This window comes from Oncorhynchus clarkii, chromosome 6, assembly GCF_045791955.1.
Source record: "Oncorhynchus clarkii lewisi isolate Uvic-CL-2024 chromosome 6, UVic_Ocla_1.0, whole genome shotgun sequence".
NCBI classification, from domain to species: Eukaryota; Metazoa; Chordata; class Actinopteri; order Salmoniformes; family Salmonidae; genus Oncorhynchus; species Oncorhynchus clarkii.
This window is the reverse complement of record NC_092152.1, coordinates 25752897-25762177: the sequence shown is the minus strand read 5'-3', so window position 1 is coordinate 25762177 and position 9281 is coordinate 25752897. Positions and strand designations below refer to the sequence as shown.

General features: G+C 41.5%; 1 protein-coding gene across 5 annotated transcripts in view; it reads right to left on the bottom strand.

Moving 5' to 3' along the window:
• Nucleotides 1–3112: 3112 nt before the first annotated feature.
• The window catches only part of LOC139410870 (angiopoietin-related protein 2-like), a 28584-nt gene continuing 22415 nt past the window's right edge, over nucleotides 3113–9281 (bottom strand). For all 5 annotated transcript variants that reach the window (XM_071156471.1, XM_071156470.1, XM_071156473.1 and 2 more), the window contains 3 exons: nucleotides 7558–7751; nucleotides 6108–6378; nucleotides 3113–5946 (listed from right to left, as the gene is read on the bottom strand). In XM_071156471.1, the coding sequence (XP_071012572.1) occupies nucleotides 5747–5946; nucleotides 6108–6378; nucleotides 7558–7751 (665 nt within the window). In that variant the 3' untranslated portion in view covers nucleotides 3113–5746. The remainder of the gene's footprint in view (nucleotides 5947–6107; nucleotides 6379–7557; nucleotides 7752–9281) is intronic.

Below are 9281 nucleotides of genomic sequence, written 5' to 3'. Positions count from 1 at the left end.
TCCACTCCACCTTGGACAAAGCACAGACCTGGGCATAACCCCTTTCATTCTGAACATCCAACTTCCCTTTGTGGGAATTCTGTTCTGATGGATTTGAAATGATGAAGAGGAATGAAAATTCCAAATGGAAAACATTTTAGTTGATGACTGCTAAACCATACAGGAACTTCTCACAAAGAAAAGCCACACAGGAGGATCACACAGTTTATTCTCAGTGGCTGCAATCAAGGAAACCCGAATGGAATCTGGGTCATTCTACCAATTAGGTGCCTTTTGAGAAGTTTTACCTGGTAAAAAGAAAAATGTATTTCATCTAATTGTAACATTCATAAAGAGCACATGTTCAACTTAATAAAATAACATGTGTTCCCATCTAAAGAGGTTAAATAAAGAAATGACTATAGTAATATGAAGTGAAATATAAAGTAAAAGGGTTGACCCTTACAGTGTTGACGATTTCTTCTTTAATCAGCCATAAATCCCCTTGTGACAGGGGGAATTGATTCTTGTTTTATTGAATTAAAGGGCACTTCATTCATTACAATGGGCTTTTAAAATTCAATGTTGGTGCACAGTTTAGCTAATATATCAAAGGGAAGCACTCTTTTCGTGGAATGACCCATCTCTGTTGATAAATTACTACTGAAATGTGTGTCTGAATTTGAGTCATCGTGAGATGTGCTTAACTTATTTTTCTTTCATAATTAATATAATGTGTTAGCATTCCTGAAGCTAATGTTAGTCATGTCTGTGAGAAATGATCAAAAGAGAACTCCCTAAAATTCCTTAATGATTGTCTGGAGGACACTGAGGGGGGAAGGCCAGGAATTCGTAAAGCTTCACAAGTGAGTCATCTTTCATAAGTTTCAGATGTATTATTTGCCTATAAAACCAAATGATATGTCTTTGTCTACTTTATTCTGTATGGCTCTAGAGCTTACTTGAGACTTTACTTCAGTTATTTCTAAAGTGTACGGTTATAGATATGGCTCAGTTTGAGCGGACTGTCTTTCTTTTTCCCAGGTTTATTCAACTCCAGCAGAGGGAGTGACAATTTAGACAGTGAATACAGCACAGGGGAATGGCTTTTCCACTTTTCCTAAATGCCTATAATCTAGATGTGTATTTGAATTCGACAGAAATGGAGACTCAAAAGTGGCGTAAAAATGTATGTGACTTACATTGCTTTATGTGTTTGGCTCCTCTCATAACAACACGAGGAGAATCTGGTGCAGCATGCATGGTTTACTGTCCCATTCATTTCCTGTGAGCACGCAGCTGATCCAAAACCAATTTTCTATTGGAATAAGGCATCAAATCTGCAAATTTGAGAGCCAGTTCAGTGACACTCACTCCTGAATCCTTTTCTTTTTTCATGGTCTTCTAACCAGGAAAAAAAAAGCACAGCTGCTCCCTCTTTCTGTAGCAACCATTAGCATGCTATCTGGCAGTGCTAAAGCCTTTTAGATTATGTTATGATTAAAAATGGAATCCAACATAGGGGAAACAGGGCCACTGTCTGCCCCACGGCCGTTGTTATTGTTTTTGTTTTGTTGACGAAGCAGAGATGAGGAGCGTTGCACATCGTGGGGGGAAAAAGTGCTGTTCTATTGCGCATGCAATGATATCTGAGGGGGGAAAACATTGTTACAAACATGACTAACATTAGCTTTGCAGTAACTTATTTGTTGTTATTATATCGCAAACTGGCGTGGCAGTTTCACCGATAAGGATTCTAACTTTAAAACTAGAATCCTTATTTGGTGACACTGTCATGTCCGTTTGCGATATGACATTTTTACATTTTAGCAGACACCTTTATCCAGAGCAATTAGGGGTGCTTTGCTCATGGGCACGTCAACAGATGTTTCATCTAGTCGGCTCGGGGATTTGATCCGGCGACCTTTCGCTTACTGGCCCAACGCGCTTAAATGTTAGACTACCTGCCGCCCTATTACAAGCAACGAAAAGAGTTGTTGTTTTTTTGTTACGGTGATGCCAGACGCTCCTCTCCGTTTCATCAGAAAAACAAATGCGGACTAGATCTTTAAAGAGCTGTTCCAAATAAACACTATCAACAAGCTTTTGTTTCAGACACGTCTCATTGGTTGACTGATGGTTCTTTTTTGATACTCCAGTGGTTGCAAAAGGATGTTCAGATGAAAAACATCTGATGGAACCAGATTCATTGCAGTGTTGACATGCTTTTCCTTTCTCTACAGACAGGAAATATCCATCTCCAAAGTTTGTTGTACCATTTCAATGTCTTAATGCATTAAATGTCCTCTGTCATACCGTCTTAAAGCTGCAATAAGTCACTTTTTGGGAAACCTGACCAAATGTTAATAAAAATGAGAGTTATAGATCTGTCATTCCCATGGAAAGCAAATCTAAGAAGCAGTAAATATGTTGCATGTGCACTATTTCTATGCTTCCCATTCTTAAGTTTAGTTTTAACATCTTTTACATTCAGCTTTGTACACCAGCATCAAACAGCTGAAAATACAATGATTCTCTTTGCTTGTTTTATTACATAAAATTAGCTGAACTATTAAAATTTTAGCAACCAGGAAATGGCGGTGCAAGTTTTGCACATTACACCTTTCATGGGGAATAATTTCAGACTGCAATACAAATTAAATTTCTCTCTCTCCCCTTCAAGCTCTCTATATTTTCCACCCTGGATTGGAAGTCCCAGGAGCAGTGGAATAAAAGCGCTGTGAGGGGAAGGGACAATGGCATGCCAGAGGTTTTACAGGCTGTCATGTTTCATTCATCATCCCATGGTCCACTGGCCCTGTGGTTGATAAATGCTATATCAAAGACATTGTCTCTATCTCCCCAATCACACGTTGCACACAGGAGGGCAGAGCTGCTAGTGACATCTTCATCGCAGACTGCCTGTAATTATCCTAATCTCCATGGCTCCTGTGGACCCAGGCCCTGCTTGGCTTGGGCTCTCAGACTTACAATCTCTCTCTCTCTCTCTCTCTCTCTCTCTATGTATGTGTATGGCCTATAATACTAGATCCAAGACACGTGAACATAAACAAGGTAATACAACAGAATATACATTTACAGTTGTGTCTGTACATACAGAAAAACTCTCAAAGAAGCTGCACATTGTTTATTGCAACTGTATAGTGATACATGTTAGCTTTGTTACGTTATATTACAAATATATTTTATGTACAGACAAAATGTGTCGGCTCAATTTACACCAACAATTAATTTATACAGTACATACATTGCTTTGTTGCAAGCAAATGAATACCTGGCCTTACATTTGAGGTTTCATGTCATAAAGTAATATTCAAAAATGACTGCTGCAGGTAACCATTATATTTTATAGAATATCACTCTACCATCTAGACTTACAGTGCATTCGGAAAGATTTCATACCCCTTGACTTTTTCCACATTTTGTTAAGTTACAGCCTTATTCTAAATAGTTTAAATGTTTTGTGTTCCTCATCAATCTACACACAATACCCCATAATGACAAAGCAAAAACAGTTTATTTGAATTTTTGCAAATGTATTTAAAAAATAAAACAGAAATACCTTATTTACGTAAGTATTCAAACCCTTTGCTATGAGATTCGAAATTGAGCTCAGGTACATCCTGTTCCCATTGATCAAACAAAGAGATGTTTCTACAACTTGATTGGAGTCCACCTGTGGTAAATTCAATTGATTGGACATGATTTGGAAAGGCACACATCTGTCTATATAAGGTCCCACAGTTGACAATGCATGTCAGCGCAAAAACCAAGCAATGAGGTCGAAGGAATTGTCCGTAGAGCTCTGAGACAGGATTGTGTCGAGGCACAGGTCTGGGGAAGGGTACCAAAAAATGTCTGCAGCATTGAATGTCCCCAGAGAACACAGTGGCCTCCATCGTTCTTAAATGGAAGAAGTTTGGAAACATCAAGACTCTTCCTAGAGCTGGCCGCGCGGCTAAACTGAGCAATCAGGGGACAAGGGCCTTGGTCAGGGAGTGACCAACAAACCAATGGTCATTCTGACAGAGTTCCAGAGTTCCTCTGTGAAGATGGGAGAACCTTCCAGAAGGACAACCATCTCTGCAGCACTCCACCAATCAGGCCTTTATGGTAGAGTGGCCAGACGGAAGCCACTCCTCAGTAAAAGGCACGAGCGCTGCTTGGAGTTTGCCAAAAGGCACCTAAAGGACTTTGCTCATAAGAAACAATATTCTCTGGTCTGATGAAACCAAGATTGAACTCTTTGGCCTCAATGCCAAGCGTCATGTCTGGAGGAAACCTGACACCACCCCTACAGTAAAGCATGGTGGTGGCATGCTGTGGGGATGTTTTTCAGCGGAAGGGACTGGGAGACTAGTCAGGATCGAGGGAAAGATGAACGGAGCAAAGTACAGAGAGATCTTTGATAACAACCTGCTCCAGAGCGCTCAGGACCTCAGACTGGGGCGAAGGTTCACCTTCCAACAGGACAATGACCCTAAGCACACAGCCAAGATAACGCAGGAGTGGCTTCGGGACAAGTCTCTGTATGTCCTTGAGTGGCCCAGCCAGAGCCTGGACTTGAGCCTGATCAAACATCTCTGGAGAGACCTGAAAATAGCTGTGCTGCGACGCTCCCCATCCAACCATGACAGAGCTTGAGAGGATCTGCAGAGAAGAATGGGAGAAACTCCCCAAATACAGGTGTTCCAAGCTTGTAGCATCATACCAAAGAAGACAGAAGGCTGTAATCGCTGCCAAAGGGGCTTCAACAAAGTACTGAGTAAAGGGTCTGAATACTTTTGTAAATGTGATATTTCATTTTGGGGCATTGTGTGTAGATTGTTGAGGGGGGGGGACTATTTAATTAATTTTAGAATAAGTCTTTAAAAATGTGGAAAAAGTCAAGGGGTTTGAATATTTTCCCAATGCACTGTAATGTTAAGTCAGTTGTCATTATTCCCTGTACCTTGCACTCTGCCACACCAGCAGTGTGTTTATTGGAATGATCTAAATCATTGTTACTTTGAGTTTGTAAGCCAGATATCAGGTCATAACTGTTGACAGTACTAGTGCCGTAGAGCAGACTGTTGTATCTATTCCCCCTTTTACATAAGTGATAGACATTAGATTGTGTATGTTGACAAAGATTATGGCTAACATATTAAGAGTACCTGTCTATACCATAGTTTAAGAAATGTGATTATTGTTTCCTATAAATTACTCACCTGAAGAGCTTGATTTAAACACCATAAGGTTAGTCACTGGATACAATGTCCTGCGTCATCTTCATTCTCATAAAATTACGTTCTGCACTATAAAACATACGGACTACAATATAAGATTGCTATTCCAAGCTACTTAGTGTGAGCACTGTGAACTGACGTACGCTCTCCTCTTTTTCTTTTCATCCTGTTTTCTCCCATATGAATCACACCGTACCAGCAGTTCTAAGGCAGTAGTACACTGCTCAAAGTTAGGTAAACAGACACATTTGAACTAAATTGAAAGGGAGAGAAGCAAGCATACAGCCACACCGTTACATGTGTTTGTCTGTGGAGCAACAGGATGCACCCTGCTTCTCCTTTATTGCTCCACCAAGAGTCCTGCCTGAGGCTTAGATATTGCACTGTCTATGTCATCATCTTCTTGATCTGGCTGTGTGAGATGCCTTTATTTCAGAGTTCAAGAGTTGTTTGAATTGAGGTTTTTGTGGAGAGGAAGTAGTTTTGAAAAGGGGCTACTTTGTCTTGTTTATGGATATTTAATGAAAGGTGTTTGGGTTCGGTCGTATCATCATAGATACTTTCTTCAGGGAGTAGGCACCTCCTCTGAATTCAGCCCAGTAGACTCCATCTTGGTAGCGACTGCGGTAGTGTCCTCCTCTGTACCAAACTCCGTTGAGGTTAGAATGGGCACATGCATTGTACCACCAGCCTCCCTTCTGGTAGTGGGCACAGTTACCTGGGTTGAAGCAAATATTAGTTAGACAATATTGTAAAATCTCAACAAAAATGTATTGTGGGCTTACAGTATGGACTAGGCTAATTAACCGAGTCAGAACTCAACACTAGAAATGTTATCTCGTGTTTCTGTTTCAACGTGACTGAGTGAGCGTGTGCTACCTGTATATGCATCATGGTCTCTGTCCAGCGTAGTGAACTGTTTGCCATTGTGCCAGGTGAGGGAGTCTCCGGCGTTGCCATGGTAGCGGCCCACCCTGAGCTTGTAGAAGTCTGCCTCAGGCTCCAGCCTGAAGCTGGCGTACTCTGCAAACACCTTCCTCCCAGACCAGTCTTCCAGAGTCACCAGCAGCTTGTAGTTCCTCTGGTTGGTCAGCCAGTAGATGTTCTCCAGGCCCAGCCAATACTCTCCATCGATGTTCCCAAATCCTTGCTATGAGGGGCAAAGGGAGAATACATACAACACAGTCAACATGATGGGCTTTACACAAGACCTTTCAGCTGAATGCAGTTGGTCTTGAGGTCTGGGGGATAATTCAGAGCCTCTTCTCTAGTCGGTGCCTGGGAAGTACTGAGATAAACAGTCCCTCTAGATGCTCTGACAGTAAAGGTCAATATGAATCTTTCTTAGAGTGTTGTTTATTGTCAGGGAAGGTACCAGAAAATAGCCCATGAGCCTACTACACCATAGCCAGTATTCAGTGGTCAGATCTTCACTGTCTTGCAATTATAAAAAATGATTTAATGGTCTGTAGAGGAGAGTGGGGGATCTACAAGATGTGTGCTGGTCTGGACTGTTCTGCCTCAGTTCCGTGCCAGGACAGGTCACTGGATATGATGTGTTTTACATTACATTGCACATGCTTTGAATCATGGGAATATCTGGCAATTGTACACATTTAATTCCCATGTGTTTTAATGTGTATCGTAAAGGTCTTGGAAAGTTCTCTGGCAAGGATTTAAACAAGATTCTTGCAAATTGTCTGTCTGCCCTATGATGTTTGCACTCAAATTGTTTTGCCTTGTTGCAGTGCTTCAGATCCTTACACTAGCCAGACCCTTTTCACCTCATTCCCCACCGGCAATATTCATCCCTTAGTATTTCATGCTGTCCTCATGACTGCCTGTGTAATGTTGTGTAACTACCTGAATTCAGACATTTATTTTTCCTCAAACAATTGCTATGATGTAAATATAAATAATTTTCATGGACCATGAATCATTTTTCAGTGGGCAATATTTTTATTGGGGCATTTATTTCCAGTATGGCAGCTTTTCATCCACACGTTTCTCATTAAGCCTGTATGCGTCCTGTGTGGACTAAAGACCCAACTCCTGTTGACGGATGGTATGAGTCATCGGCCAGTGGTGTGACTGACAGGTGCAGAACCCTGTAGGTACAGGCAGTGCAAGGGACCATTCTCCTCAAACCTCAACAATGACTTAGTTTATTTATTAGTTCAGATCTTTTTAACGTCAGACACACCAGACATAAGTCACCTGTTTCACTTCGAACTGCTGCCAATGTTCAGCATACAGACACAGTTCTACATAGAACCTGCCTCCCCTTTATACTAAAAGAGTTTGCCTTAGTGTGGGGCTGTTTACATACCTTGTAAGTCTCCCAGTTCCTGAAGAAGTTGACTGATCCGTCCAGCCTCCTCTGGATGACGGTCCAGCCACCAGGGTCGTGTCTCTGGTCACACCACACCTGCATTAGTTTGTTGGCGTTCTCTGGCTTCACCAGGTACATGCCACTGGCCGTGTGGCCATCCTCAAGGGCCTGTAGGCAGTCCTTCCATGGCCCTGCATGGGACAGGAAATGAGACAGAAACAGTGGTTAGACAGAAAGCCTGGTGGAGTCAGTGGAGGTTGTCAAAGGATCTTTTTTTCTATAAAATGAGTCATTTTCACATTCATAATTAACCCTTGTGTGGTGTTCATGTTTTTGTTATTCACCCAATGTTTGCGGGTCTGGACCCACAACATTATTGGGTTTTTAAAACAATACAGCCATAACAATTTGTGTAAAAATACTTAACACTTAATATTTATATGTTGACTGATATCAATTACAAGGAATATAGACAGCATACATACATGGTTAATATTTGCCATTTACCTCTGCTAGATCACATTGACCAATAAAAGGGCTATTCGTTTTTTTAAATAAAATGTGATTTATGTAAACAAAAATCAATTATAATTAAGACATGGGTGCAAAAAAAATTATGTTTATCTTGAACAAATATAAATGAAACAAGGTTTTCATCGCTATTGATGTTTATTGCTTTGAACTGAACAAATTGGAAGGACTAATTTTACATACAGTATTTTATGGAAATGATACATGGAAATGGAAATGAACACAAATTAAGGCCGGTCTACACAGGCCGGTCTACACACCACATGAGGGACAGAGTTTTACTGTGTGTGTGTTGAAAATGTATTTATTGCATTTGATGCATGTGAACTGTGTCTTCCTGTCCATCCTGGGTCCACACACAACGCAGCACTTCTTCTTGTTGCTACTGGTTGCAATCTAGAATGATGAAAACACTTAGTTCAGGAATTTTACTAACATCTCACTCACTCGCATATATAGTTACAGCAGGCCAAGGTAGGAGAGTCAGACACACACACATGCAACAACATCACTAACACTTACCTCCGGTATTGGAGTTGTTGGTTCTGTGGGTCAGACGGATGGGGCACCAGCATCCTCCTCATGATGGCTGCAGAAGCTGGGGTCCTTGGGATATGTTGCCTATTCTGGATTTTAGGTCTTACCAATGCCTTGCCCAGCTCCTTGAGAAAGTGCCATCTCCTCTGGAGCTTCCCTCTGTTCCAATCTGGGTTCAAGGCCATCAAGATGACAAACGGATTGTACACTGAGATGTCCAAGATGTTGAAGAATATCGTAAGGTTCTTCTTTTCAGCTGTAGCCAGTCACCAGCTTGTCTAAATTGTCCACCCCTCATTTTGTGGCATTGTAATGCATTATGATTTCTGTTTTTTGATGTTCCTGGCCACAGATTCTGCCATCCCAATGCAGTGTACTCATGAGTTCCACATTTGTGTCTTTCTTTGGCACGTAGGACACTAGGGACATGTAGGCCGTGAACACAAATGTAGAGGAATTGATAGGCCTGTTCTGTGTATTCAACAGCTGAGTTGGGAGCTCTGGCTTGTTTTTTTTCGTACTGTTCCTACCATCGTTAGCTTCATCTTGGGGAGCTCCTGTCCCAACTTGTGCAAAGTAAAACAGTTTTTCCTATGATGTTGTGGCCACGGAGTCCTTGTGTCACGTCCAGGACAACCCACATCCCCTGGTTA